A 14,290-nucleotide genomic window follows, 5' to 3' on the forward strand; every position below is an offset into this window, starting at 1 on the left:
CAGTTGAATCAGTGCTACCTAATTCATTCCATGAAATAGTAATTTGTCCAAAATAGTCAAAAATTAGCCTCAAATTGCTAATATTGGCTTGTTTTGGTTGGCAATTCACAGAGGTTAGCTGATTAGGTAACACAAAATTGAACAATGATATCCATAAGTACATCGAAATCACAAATTTAACTTTGTAAACACGATACACTAAATCATTATAACTGTGGAAGAATTAATCACCATAAGATGATACACTAAATCACAATGAACATTCTTACTTTGTAAAACGACACTAATCACAATCCGGTAAGCGGAAAATTTCAGCATATAATTCGAGTAAATTCAACAACCAGTAAAGCAAAATTAAAATTAAAATCCACAAAATTGAACCGAATTCATTCTGTATAAGACCAAAATGAATGAAATAACTGAAAATCAAACCAAAAAATTATCAATATCAGTAAAAATTCGAGAAAGAACTAACCTCGGATACACCGAAAGAAGGAATAGCTTAGAGGATTGGAGAAATGGAGCGAAGATACTTCGGCAGAGAAGGAATCAGGAATTAGGGGATTTTCAACCCAGTTTACAGGAGAGAGAAGTTAAGTTAAGGAAGAAAGAGGTATTGAAGAGTTTAGATGATTTGTAATACTTCACACTTTGTGATCTTAAATGGTGTTTAAGAAGACGAATATACACACAACTAACTACTAATCCAAATCCGTCAAAATATTTTAGTTCATGCAAATATATTTGGTAGAGGCAAGTCAATTTTAACACAAAGCGCGCATGAATTTTCATTCATCATTTCCAACCTTTATAAAATCACAAATTTTTAATTGAGACTTTTTTATTTACAATTTTAAAGTAAAATTATAATAAAATTACTTTGATTTTAAGCTACAACACACTTTAGCACAAATGTTAGAAAAGAGTAAATTATTCAAATTGTGTGGAAGACAAAAAACAAAAAAGAAATACGTGAATGATGATTCTAAAAAGTGATAGAGATATTTTCACACAAGAAATTATGCTAAAAGAGACGGAACTGTGTCATGGATCGACCAGTATAATAAAGTTATGACACACTCTTTATGAAAGTTCTAGAATTTTTACCAAGGCCGCTTGATTAATTGGGCTCAAGGAAGCTAATCGAGTCAACATTTACCAAACTTCTAAACAATTTCATTAAGGTCAATCGACTGTCCACCCAACCTCAACCTAATCGAGTCGGTATCACCTCAACTGCCTTTTTTGCCCATCTTCTCACCCATTGTTGCCCGAGCTCCTAGACTTGCTCGGTAGGATTGGGTTTGTCCGAGTTGTGGACAAAAGGGAAAATTTGAAAAAAATAAGATTATTTAACAATTGTATTCCAAAAACAAGCTTCGTGAAAACTTTATTCCCAAAATAAGCGTCCGTACATCCAAACCTAGGCTTGGTGTAATATCGCTCTTACTAACAGCGAAATAAAAATAAAATTAATAAAGCTTAAGTTCGCTGTTACTAACAGCGACTTAATGTGACTTAAGTTTCCAGTCCTCCTTCTTCTTCGTCATTTCAATTTAGTTCTTCATTCCAATCTAATCTCCCTCTTCTTTCCACCAGTAAAATCAACTTCAATCCTTCAATAAATTTCATCAAATTCCAAGTTTGTACTACTAATTACGCTTGTCATCTTCCTACGTTCACTTAAGGTACTATTTTTTTGTGCTTTTTTCCGTTTTCGAAAATTAGGGTTCACAACATGTTCATGAACTTTCACATAAATGCAGGTTCTTAAACTTGAAATTTAGTACTTGTTGTTGATCTACAGCCTATTAAGGTACGTTTTTATTATAAATTTTTTAGTTCTTGTTGAATTTAAAATGTATGTCATTTATGGTAGTCATTTACACTTATACTCTATGAATATGTCAAATGTACTTGTTATTTGCCATGATCTTCATATTGAGGTTGTTTGTTCATGAATTTAATGTAGAAAATGTTTTAGTTTAATGTAGAGAATGTTTGAATGCAAAACCTAAATTTAATCAACTTTGTTATGTAGTATATATTTATGAACTTGATGGTGATGTTGATTTTGTACATATTGTTGTAGAAATGGCTTCATTTCGTGTGATTGTTGTATGCTTTTGGAATGGTTTAATTCGATCAAGTAGTAACAATGTTAAGTATGTTGGGGGAAGACGTAAATTGTTTGCATGCAACTCAAACATGGATTTGAATGAATTTAAACATTTTATATGCTCTAAGATTGGCATTGACACTACAAGAAGTACTGTTAATGTAAGTTTTAAGTACAATATGAGTGGAAATTTGTTAGCTTTTCCGATTAAGGATAAGGAGGCTATAGATGGAATGTGGGAGTATTCAAAGTCTACATCTATTCCTTCTTTAGAGTTATATGTAGAAGAGGTACCCCTAGGGAATCAAGATGTCAATGTTGTGAAAACAAATGCATTCCTGAATGTAACTTCTTCTACTCCTTCTCATACGCCCTTTCCTACCCAAGAAACCCAAAATCCCTTTATGCCATCTTCCTCTTATCCTTTTAATGAACCCAATCAACTTCAAATTCAAGTCTCAAATGATGATACTTTTAACTTAGAAGATACAAATGAGCCTTGGGGTGATGTTAATAGTGAGAGTAATGAATTCGTAGAAGCTCCTTCTGAGGACGATGTGGGTGTTAACGAGGAGGCTCTAGCTAATGACATGAGCTTAGGCAACATTCCAACAATCATTTCTCCTACACCTTATGCACTAGTTCCCCCTGTAGATGAACACGTTGAGGACAACTCTTAGAGGTCTTGGGATTGTGATACAACCTACACCAATGAAGGAGAGTTTCAAAAGGGTATGATGTTTGATAACAAGGATGCGTTGTTGAATGCTATTAGATTGTATCATATTCGTAGGAATGTTGAGTACCGAACTGAGACTTCAAATCAAACCGTGCTCACCTTGAAGTGTAAGAGAGGGTGTGCTTGGAGACTTAGGGTTAGGAAGAGCTCCTATTCACCTTCATGGGAGATTGTTACATATAAAGGGAAGCATGGGGGTCGTGTATTAAGTACTGAAAATGTGTCAGCTGGACACATTCATTTAACATCTTCCGTGATTAACAATTTTATTAGAAATTGTTGCTGAAGACCCATCAATTAAGGTCTCTGTGGTGCGACAAATGGTGAAAGACCAATTTGGTGTCGAAGTGACCTATAAGCGAGCATGGTGTGCTAAACAGCAAGCCCTTCTCTCCATCTATGGTACATGGGAAGATTCTTATCCTCTTCTTCCACGCTTCTTGAAAGCATTGCAAGTTTCTAACCCCGGGACTGTAGTTAAGTGGTTCTTTAAGGAAGATAATGATGTTGGTGTGTACGTCCGTCCTAGTATTAGAACTTTCCAACATGTGTTCTGGGCTTTTAAACCTAGTATTGAGGGGTTCAAGTATTGCAAACCCCTTATCGCCATTGACGAAACACACTTGCATGGTAAGTATCGCCATACATTATTAACTGCGATTGCTCAAGATGGCAACAAGGGAATCTTCCCGCTTGCCTTTGCTTTGGTCGAGAAAGAATGCATAGCCACGTGATCTTGGTTTATGGCGTGTGTTCGTAAGCATGTGATGCATAGTCCAGATTTATGTGTTATTTCCGATAAACATGCAGGCATTCTAGCAACCATGGAGCAGTCGGAATGGCAACCTCCAAATGCCCATCATAGGTTTTGCTTGCGGCATTTGTTAAGTAACTTCAACCGTCAAATGGGTAATTTGAAGTTGAAGAAGAGGTATGGAAGGACTGTAGAGCAAAGACAACCACATAAAGTCATCGAGGGATTGAAGGCCATTGGTGTTGCTAATCGATAAGCATATGTACCTCTGATTTGCTTCGTCATAGTCGAAGTGCATCTCCCTGAGCGCGTACTGCGCTAATTTGAGATGGTACAGGGCATCCCGCCGCCATGTGACACAGAGGCGGAGCTCCATAACAGCCCACACAAGGGTCGGGAACCCAAGAACTGGCTCGAGATCAACTGGCGCCATGTCGCTCGTTGGGAGCACAGGCTAGAGCTGTTGGCCCAAGGTGCGCCGATCGAGGCTATAGGTGCACCTACTTAGGCGGATTACATACCGTGGTTCCTCTCCATCACTCGTCAATGGATGACACCACGAGGTATCATCGCGGCAGCCCAGTACGCTCCCCCAGCACCGACGATGACACACTTTGTAAGTATTCTTCAACGTTGATTATTATCCATGAACTTACATGTTATACATTTCATTAATACTTAATTCTTAATGCAGGTACAGGGCATTGCATCTATCATCAGCTCCACCCAAGAGGAGCCTGTACGGGAGATTGCCCAAGGCATACTCCTAGGGACGCAGTTTCAGCACTTCATTCCAGAAGTCGTTGTGCCCGACACCACTATGTACGAGTACGGGTCATCTCCTCATCATGCCGACGTTCATCTTGAGGAGGTTGACTTAACGTGCCCCGACTATGGTGCCGGGTCCTCACAGGGTGCTACATCATCACAGTATCAATCACCTCCCCTACCTGAGCGTCATGCGACGACATCTTACTATCGTAGGAGGCGTCGTAAACCGTCACATTTAAACAGGGTACAGGAGGAGGATTAGCATTAGAATACTGTTTGTATATATTGAACAATAGTGACATTTTGTATATATTGAACATTAGTGACATTTTGTATATATTAAACATTTCGGCGATGATTCATTCCGCCAAGAATGCAGTATGAATTTAATCAAAAACAAACAGACAATCATATTCAAATATGGAAAATGCTCTCGAAAATTAAACACAATTTCATTAATGTTAAACGAATCCATATCAAATTACATAGTTCATTCGTTAAGTTAAACCACCGTCGCTAACTAAGATTACTTCTTAAACTTTCTCATACTCCTTTCAGTCTCTTCTTTCCTATGTGCCATATCATCTATTTGTCTCTTGAGATTAAATACCTCATCTTTAAGCTCTTGTTTTTCTTTTTCAAGCCGTATTATTAAGTCTCTCTGTCATTTGATACCCTCCGGATCAATCCATCTTAAGTATGTGCATCCTAATCCTTCAACCAAGTAGAAAGGACAAGCAACAAAATCACGCCCAGGATCGAAGTCGCTCCAACTGCATTAATCTCAACTTCATAACCACAATCGCAAAGCTCTTCAATATAACGTAAGTAAACATTCAAAAATAGTATTAACATTTATAAATTGAGAATAACACTAATATAATACCTTATATTACCTTTAAAAATTGATTCACTAGAACAAGAATGATGTAAATTGGATACAGTGAAGTAGGGAAATGATGGAGTTATTTATAGAACATAATTACAACGGCTATTTTCAACTACATAACGGCTATTTTTCAAATTAACAACGCCTAGTTTAATTCGTACAAGAAAGTCAATAAAAGTCAAATTTGAGTCAAGTTTTAAGTCGCTGTTAGTAACAACGACATTAAGGTTTGACCAGTCAAGCCTAAAGTCGCTGTTAGTAACAGCGAACTTAAGCTTTAATAATTTTTTTTTTAATTTCGCTGTTAGTAAGAACGATATTACACCAAGCCTAGGTTTGGATGTACGGACGCTTATTTTGGGAATAAAGTTTTCACAAAGCTTGTTTTTAGAATAAAGTTGTTAAATAATCTTATTTTTTTCAAATTTTCGACAAAAGGCCTCTTTCCTCTTTATCTTACACACACTTTGGCTTTTCCTCATTTGGATCGAGCAACTCTTAATTTAATTTTTCTTTCATTTGGCTTGCCTAACCATTTGGGCTTAAGTCTTTCCAAAGGTCACTTTGTGCATGCATTAGTCTCTTAAACTCTTAGATTATAGTATCTTGTATAATATCGTTAAGATGGGTAAAAACGATATTAAAGTCAATTGGTAATTAGGAAAGTCAAAGGTGATTAGGGGTGGTTAACAAAAGTCAAAAATAACTAGTAATGGTCAATGGTCATTAAGGTTGGCTAAAGGTCATGTGGGTTGGTCAACGGTCACTTGGCTTAAATGGGGTACATTTTAATACTTTTAAGTTTGTAATTCACAAAAAATAAACATTAAAATTGTAATTTACAAAAGATCTAACTTAAAGGTTCTAATTCGCAATTAATTCTTAATAGAAAGATAAATTCTTTCATCGGTGTTTAGGGGTCATGATTTTTGGCCTATGAACCTAGGCTTGCATGTAGTATAGTCTATTAATACTATTATGAAATAGAGATACTTCAAGTTTTGTAGACCAATTCGAAACTCTGTATTTTAAATTCAATTTCAAAGTTTTAGATTTTCAAAATTTCAAAGTAATTTTTGTGTCAAAGTCAAAATAAAAGTAAAATAATAATGGGTATAAATCAAATATCTTGATTTTATAAACACTTAAAAAACCTAAACTAGTACTAAAAGACAAGAGTATAAACAAGCAAAGCTATATGCAAAATACACAACGAGATATTATTATACATATACATATATATTTCTATTTCAGCCAACTTAATGTTGGCTCTAGAGATTCTTCATGCCACAAAGTATTACATACTTAGGTCATGAACTCAATTACCCATCCGTTACTTTAAGTTTTAGTTTAGTCCATACAATGCCAGAGGAACAGAAAAAATATACTATACATACTAAAGTATCTAATCTTAAATGTAGTATATAAATTTATATACATCAAAAACTAAAAATTTGGTGTAAAATAGATCGAAGGTTTAATTTCTAAGTAATCTAACATTGTTCATGCAATTATAGAATTTTATCGTCTGACCGATCATCCTCGTCGTTGTCGTAAACCAAGCCATCGATAATGTTATCGATGAGCGCATCGAAGAAAGCGTTGCAACTGATGGTGAAAATGCGACCAACCTTTTTTCTTGCGCTTGAAGAATAAGCAAAAGCTGCTGCACATGTTACTGCAGCAAAACATGCCCCTACACCTTCTGTAATGCCTTGCATGTCCATCTTTTTAAATACGGAGTTGCCCGTTGCTAATTCCGCGCCAATTGTAGCAGCAAACACAATCTAGGAAACATCAGATATATATGTTAAGAAAAATTTAAAAGAAAGTAACTATGGTTGAGTGATAAATATCAAAGGAGATTCTGAACATGTTTAATATGTTCAACCCTGCAAGGCTTTGGAAAATTAGAGGCCTTAATATTAAATTATATAGTATATATCAAGTGTTTAAAGATACAAAATTATTAGAAAAATATTCTAATTTTTTAAATTGCACAGGACCTTCATAGAATTTTTTAATTTCTCATATTAATAAAAGATTACAAAGTGATTTAAATAAAATTGCGAATAAATAAATTTTCTAAAGTTAAGCGGCCATTAACTTATTGTCAAATGTGGAAGTGAAATAATCCACTAATTACTACTACTAATAACTTACTAAATAAAATTAACTTTTAAAAATTTAAATAAGTTAATATGATTCTACTAACTCCATATTTCTAACAACTAATTTACCAACTAAGAAACAATTTATAAATTGACGATTCAGACTAATTTTAACATATTAATAATAAATTTAAATTGAAACTAATTATTAATTTCTAATTTTAATTTAAAGCACTAATTCTAACAATATGTTTATTTGCAACATTCGTTACCATCTAATACTCCTATTTACATGAATTTCTATGTCATAGTTTATAATTTGCTTGATTTCAGTCAAATGGAAACTAAATTTACAACTTTATATTCATGTATAGTAGTTTTTGGTTAACCACTCATAGCTAATTGCTTATTTAAAGGAGTGATTTAAATAATTAATTTTATATTTTTAATCAGCTAATTTGAATATACGCGAAAATAACTTGTTGTCAAATAACTAATTTATAACAACAAGATTCATATTAAAATACAATTGTGAATAAATAGAATTAAAAGTGACAAAAAATTAATAATGTGTAAATATAAATTAAAAAAATACAACAAAAATATTATCTAAAATAAAAATTTTATAAAGTTAAATTGATAAATCGAAACGGTGTGAATTTAATATCCAGCTATTTCGTGTACTTGTAACTAAATCTAGAAGAGTATATGCAAATTTTGTCCATTAGCAATCATATATTTAGGGTGTTGCTAAACTACGCCACCCCTTTTCATTTTATCACCACCCCTCTTCCACGAAATAACGTATTTATCCCTAGAGTTTAAAAAATTACAAAATTGTCACTCCTTACAAATTTCTTATTTATAATAATAATAATAATAATAATAATAATTAACTTTTTTATATTCTTAAAAAAGAATATAAATAAAATTAATAATAATAACAGTAATAATAATAATAATAATAATAATAATAATAATAATAATAATAATAATAAAATTAAAATTAATAATTATTATTAAAAAAACAAAAAAAATTGAATCGCCCAGAATTAGGCGATTGAACCATGGTTCAATCGCCCAATTTTGGGCGGCTTACTTTTTTTTTTTGGAGAAAAAAAATAAAAAATAATAATAATAATAATAATTTATAAATTAATGTGGCCTATTAGTTCAGTTGGTTAGAGTGTTGTGCTAATAACGCAAAGGTCATAGGTTCGAGACCTGCACAAGTCATTATTTAATAATTATTAATTTTTTATTATATATATGAAAAAAATTAATAATTATTAAATAATGACTTGTGCAGGCTCAAACCTATGACCTTTGCGTTATTAGCACAACACTCTAACCAACTGAACTAATAGGCCACATTAATTTATAAATTATTATTATTATTATTATTATTATTATTATTATTATTATTATTATTATTATTATTATTATTATTTTCCAAAAAGAAAAAAAAAAAAAGTGAGTCGCCCAAAATTGGGCGTTTGAACCATGGTTCAATCGCCAGTTTTTGGGCGATTGAACCACGGTTCAATCGCCTAATTCTGGGCGATTCAATTTTTTTTATAATAATAATTATTAATTTTAATTTTATTATTGTTGTTGTTATTATTATTATTATTATTATTATTATTATTATTATTATTATTATTGTTATTATTATTAATTTTATTTATATTCTTTTTTAAGAATATAAAAAAGTTAATTATAATGATAATAATAATAATAATAGTAATAATAATAAAATAATAATTATAAATAAGAAATTTATAATGAGTGGCAATTTTGTAATTTTTTAAATTTCAATGGCAAATACGTAATTTTGAGGGAAAGAGGGTGGGGATAAAATGAAAAGAATGGCTATATTTAAGGATCAGGTATATTTATTGAACTTTTCTAATTCATTATCAACGATAACTATCAATCTGGAAGCCGCCCTCATTTTTATGATGACATAAGAACATCTCAATCTCTCCTTATATTCCCTCTGTCCTCTATTTCATAACGACAATTCATAAACATTAATAAAAATTATATTTTAAGATATTGAATATATATTTTTTTAGACGAAAAGAGGATATTTTTTTCATTTCATTCAAAATAATTAATTGGATGAAAAATAAATAATTTTTTAATTATATTAGACAACAACCAAAATCAATAGACTTGCAGCAAGCATATGTACGCTGCTTTGTTACACTTTTTAGAAACAAAAGAAAATATACAAGATATAAAATTATTAAAAAGATTTTTACAACAATTAATAATTACTCCAAACTAAAAAATATCGATTTTAGAATTTTCTATAGCTTAAACAACCATTTGCACCTCCAACTCAAAACATATATTCTTTTTAAATAATAATATTATTAAAATAAAATAACTTTAATAACTTGAGTATTTAATCTTATCACTAGCTTGACCTTTAATTGAATGTTCATCCTTAATTAATATGTAAGGTATAATCCTTTTGATCTGTAAAGTAAAACTCTAAGGATTATACAGATGGTATTAAAATGCTTATTATTTTCGAATCAGAAAAAAAAAATTACTACTATTTAATTTCAATTGCGAATCTTTTGAGTTTCATAGGTGAGTTTTCCATTCACCTTTTAATATACCATATGATTTTGCGAAAAATAAAACTCATCAAGTGTTGTATGCAAGTTAAAGCTCATTATCCATCGGTTTTAGGCTCGAGCTATGGGTGTCCCACAAGTGTATTCATACAAATAAGCCTATAAAATAATCATGTGACGAATTATTATGGCCTAAAAATTTACGTAGTAATTTAGTGGGGACTTATTAGCAAGTAGTAAAAACGAAAGAAGATGATGTTAAGAGAAAAATATTTATAAAAAAAAAAAAAAAAAAAGAGCATAAAAAATACCATAGCAAGACGACCAGTGATGATCTCAAAATCCTGACTTTTCTTACTACTCTCAACATACTCGAATAAATTCGCCAAAAACGGAGACAATAATTCTTCTTCATCAACACAACCAATTCCATCACCAACTCCTCCTGATCCATCTTTTGATTTCGGGATGATCGTCGTCCTAATAACCCCACTCCCACGATCAGACGCGTATGATCTCAAAGTGCACAGCCGAGGCTGCAGCACGATCTTCACCTGATCCGTGCTGCTGCTCGGCAACTCAGGCCCCAGCCTCGGTGCTTGCCGTGGCTGTTGGACCTCGCACTGCACTGCACGCGCAGTAACCATGGAACCAATCATCAAGATGGAGGAGGCTAGCTATTATTATTGTTTGGATAAAGAGATTTGTTTGGTTTAGGATTTAATAGGAAGGGATAAATTTGGAGAAATGGAAGGAGTACACGTAAGGGTAAGAAGTTTGAGGGATTAAGATTGGCTACGTGCTTACTTTTATTGGGGTGTTTGGTTGCTTTCAAGGTTTGTCGAATAATTGTGGTGGGAAGAAGAAAGGTAAGGAGGAAATGGTTACATAATGATGTGTGTACTAAAAATCTTTAGTATTATATGTTCTTGTAGTAGTATAGTGCTACATTTGAGGAGATGTGTTAGGTGGCTAAAAAACTATTTTAATGTTTGGTTGCGGATAGGTGGTGGTTGGAAGCTACTTATTATATATATTATTTTTTTTATGTTCTTTTATATTACGTCTAGTGTAAAATGAGTAAAATTTAATGGCAAAGCAAAATTAGGTTAGTAAATGAGACAAAAAAAATAAATGGTTAAAATAGAAAGAAAATATAAGTTTGTGGATGAGATTAAAAAAGAGAGTAAGACCATTTCCAAAAAAGAAACGTGCACAAAATCAAAGGGACAAATTAAAATGAAAAGTGTTCCGAGAGATATAGACACTGAGGGAGTAATACGTAGAGTTTAGTTATTGGTAAGATATAGGCGTAATGAAAATCAGTCTTAGTAAATATTTCGTGAAATGCATTAAATCACCGTTAAATATAGATGTGTATTTCTTTATTATCATCCACTACATCTAATATTACTTTTGTGCGAATAGATACGTGAAGAAGAAAAGTGATTCGAATATGGCGAGTTTCATCATAAACCTTATTAAATAGTTTTTACACTTAAATTATATTAAATTTCACAATTTTAGTATATATTAGTAATTAAATTGAATGATAATTGTTTTATATGGTTTAGTATTATTGTTTTATTCTTCTTCCCATAATATACTTTAACACGTCTCTCACACGAGAGCTCTTTGTGCCCTCCTCATACCTAGCATTGAATATTCAACTTTAACAGAAGGGTGGTTGAGATTCAAACACATGACTAGGGATGCAGGCGAGGCGGGTCTAATAGGAGACCCACCCCATCCCCGCCCCGATGGGGCGGGGATGGGTCCCGGTTTGATGGGTCATGGGGCGGGTACGGGTGTAAAATTCATACCCACCGCGGGGATGGGGATGGGGATGGGTTTTAGGTGATACCCGCCCCATCTCCGCCCCGCCCGGCCTCAAGAAATGTACAAATTTTGAGAATTGGAATACCCTAAATTATTTTTCAAATTTCTGAAAACCTTGAATTATTTTCAAATTTTTTTAAAAACTTTAAAAACCCCGGTTTATATTTCTTTTAAAAAAAAGTTTCAAAACCCTAAATACTTTGGGCCTTTGAAACCATCAACAGGAATGTCCAATGCTGGCCGTCAACTCAACCCATCATTTGCTTCTTCTGAATCTTCAGTCTTCACTTCACTGCAGCACTCCCATCTTCTTCTTCTTGAAACACTCTCATCTTCTTCAATCTTGCTGTCGTCATCTTGAAAAGCTCCAGAGCACTCCCGTCATTGGGTAAGTTTCTTTCAGTTTTTGATTGTCATCGACTCATCGTCTCTGTCTTTTCTCCATTTTTTGATTTTCTTGTTTATTTTATCAAGCCAACTTCATTGAGATGGATTATTTAGATCTTTTCAGTTTTTATGTTTGATGTGATCTAATGTTTGATTGATTATTGAGATGGATTATCAAGCCAACTTCTGAATGTTTTAAACATTTTCTTGGTGAGATTGAGATATTTCTTAAGTGTGAAACGGAGGGAGGTGATGTGGTGGTGGTGGGAACTGGGAAGGTTGGAAGGAAGGGTGCATTCTGATTGTCTATGCCTTTTCTTTCTTTTTTTAATTTTTTAATTGTTTTTTTCAGTTTTTTTTTTCTTAAATTAAAAGTTAAAAAGCAATAATTCAAAGAATCGGTTACATGTCATTTAGATTTTAGAGCTTTAAAAGAAAACTTAGATTAATGTTCAAATTATTTAAAAGTAATTGTTTCTACAAAAATGGGTATTAAGCGGGGATTTGACGGGTGGTGGGGCGGGTAAAATGGGTATTAGACGGGGATGAATACCCAAATGGGGATGGGGATGGGGATGATATTAGGTACAAACCCATCGGGGCGGGGACGGGGAAAAAAATTATACCCGCCGCGGGGATGGGGATGGGGATGGGGATTGATTTACCAGATGGGGATGGGGATGGTAACGCCAATACCCGCCCCGCCCCGCCCCGCCCCGTTTGCATCCCTACACATGACTTCTTGTCACACTGACGTCTAATACTATGGTTAAGTTTATAATTGATGTTTCATAATATATTATATACTATAATAGTATCATATTACTATCCTACTTAGATCAAGAATGCAGATGATAAGATCATAACACGAATGCATATATATATTAATAATGCATACACTTTACAACCTTACAAAAAATATAGTTAGATCAAGAACATTATTCCCTTCAGGACACAACATATATAACGTCTTACAATCCTTAGATCCAACATGATGATCAAAATTGGCTCGTATATAATCCAACTCATCATCAGGATCATCCCCACCATAATAATTAGTATGTGGCAACACACCAACACCCATTGTAATCACCTTTAACAGTTCCATTATACTTAAATCCATCTCATTAGCCTCCCTCTTTAATGCATACCCGCACTTCTTCCCATTAAAAAACATATCCCAAACATTCACTTCTAACAACCCCTTTTTCTCCTTTTCATCCCTTTTTCTCGCATTCAAGCGCAATTCTTCATAGACATACATGCATCAACCATATGGGTTTGTTGATCCCGACAAGCCTCAACATGTTTGTCTTCCCCGGAAGTCTCTTTATGGTCTTAAACAGGCTTCTAGGGCCTGGTATCAGCGATTTGCGACTTACATTCTTTCTTTGGGTTTTGTTAACAGCAAAAGTGATACATCATTATTTATCTTCAGGAGAGGTACTGAAACTGCTTTTCTGTTATTATAAGTTGATGATATTATACTCGCATGTTCATCTCATACTCTTCGGCAGCGTATTATTTCACTTCTTAGTTCAGAATTTGCTATGAAGGATCTTGGTCCTTTATCTGATTTTTTGGGTATTTCTATATGGTGATCTAAGGATCGAATGTTTCTTTCTCAATGTAAGTATGCTCAGGATATTTTGCATCGGGCACATATGTCTTCTTGTAAACCTACTTGTATTCCGGTTGATACTAAATCTAAACTTAGTGCTACTTCGGGGAAACCACTTGCCACTATAATACTAAGTTTTAACAATGCTAGGCCTTAAAGTTTGGTTGGTTTCACATAATTAGTACGAGTAATATAGATTCTTACAATGCACAAGTATGAGAAATTGGGTAACATAGCTTTACGATATGTATGTTAACTGGATATTTGAGTATATACTTGAGACGTAGTTTAATTTCGAGGACGAAGTTCATTTCAAGATGGGTAGAATGTAATATTTGAGAAATTAATAATTAAGACGAGTAAATTTAAGAAGAATTATTAATACGAGAATGATCTTAAATACACATGACATAAAACACTCTCAATAAATTCTCTCCTCTTTTCCTTTTCTTTTAAATCTGTTTTCTTT

General features: G+C 33.1%; 3 protein-coding genes across 3 annotated transcripts in view; all 3 read right to left on the reverse strand.

Moving 5' to 3' along the window:
- The window catches only part of LOC130808831 (ABC transporter D family member 1-like), a 36,257-nt gene extending 35,545 nt beyond the window's left edge, over window positions 1-712 (reverse strand). Inside the window, exon 1 of the mRNA XM_057674345.1 lies at window positions 476-712. The gene's annotated coding sequence lies outside the window, so the exon portion shown is untranslated. The remainder of the gene's footprint in view (window positions 1-475) is intronic.
- Window positions 713-6,582: 5,870 nt separating this feature from the next.
- Window positions 6,583-10,985, reverse strand: LOC130808802 (stress enhanced protein 2, chloroplastic). Its single transcript, XM_057674309.1, has 2 exons — window positions 10,286-10,985; window positions 6,583-7,059 (listed from the first exon to the last, which is right to left on the reverse strand). The coding sequence occupies exons 1-2, from the start codon at window positions 10,631-10,633 to the stop codon at window positions 6,784-6,786; spliced, it is 624 nt and encodes a 207-aa protein (XP_057530292.1). The 5' UTR covers window positions 10,634-10,985; the 3' UTR covers window positions 6,583-6,783.
- A 2,116-nt stretch (window positions 10,986-13,101) lies between these two features.
- Window positions 13,102-13,464, reverse strand: LOC130808489 (protein MIZU-KUSSEI 1-like). The gene has a single exon (XM_057673959.1). The coding sequence runs from the start codon at window positions 13,462-13,464 to the stop codon at window positions 13,102-13,104; it is 363 nt and encodes a 120-aa protein (XP_057529942.1).
- Window positions 13,465-14,290: the final 826 nt, after the last annotated feature.

The sequence above is a fragment of the Amaranthus tricolor genome, chromosome 3 (genome assembly GCF_026212465.1).
Source record: "Amaranthus tricolor cultivar Red isolate AtriRed21 chromosome 3, ASM2621246v1, whole genome shotgun sequence".
Lineage (NCBI taxonomy): Eukaryota > Viridiplantae > Streptophyta > Magnoliopsida > Caryophyllales > Amaranthaceae > Amaranthus > Amaranthus tricolor.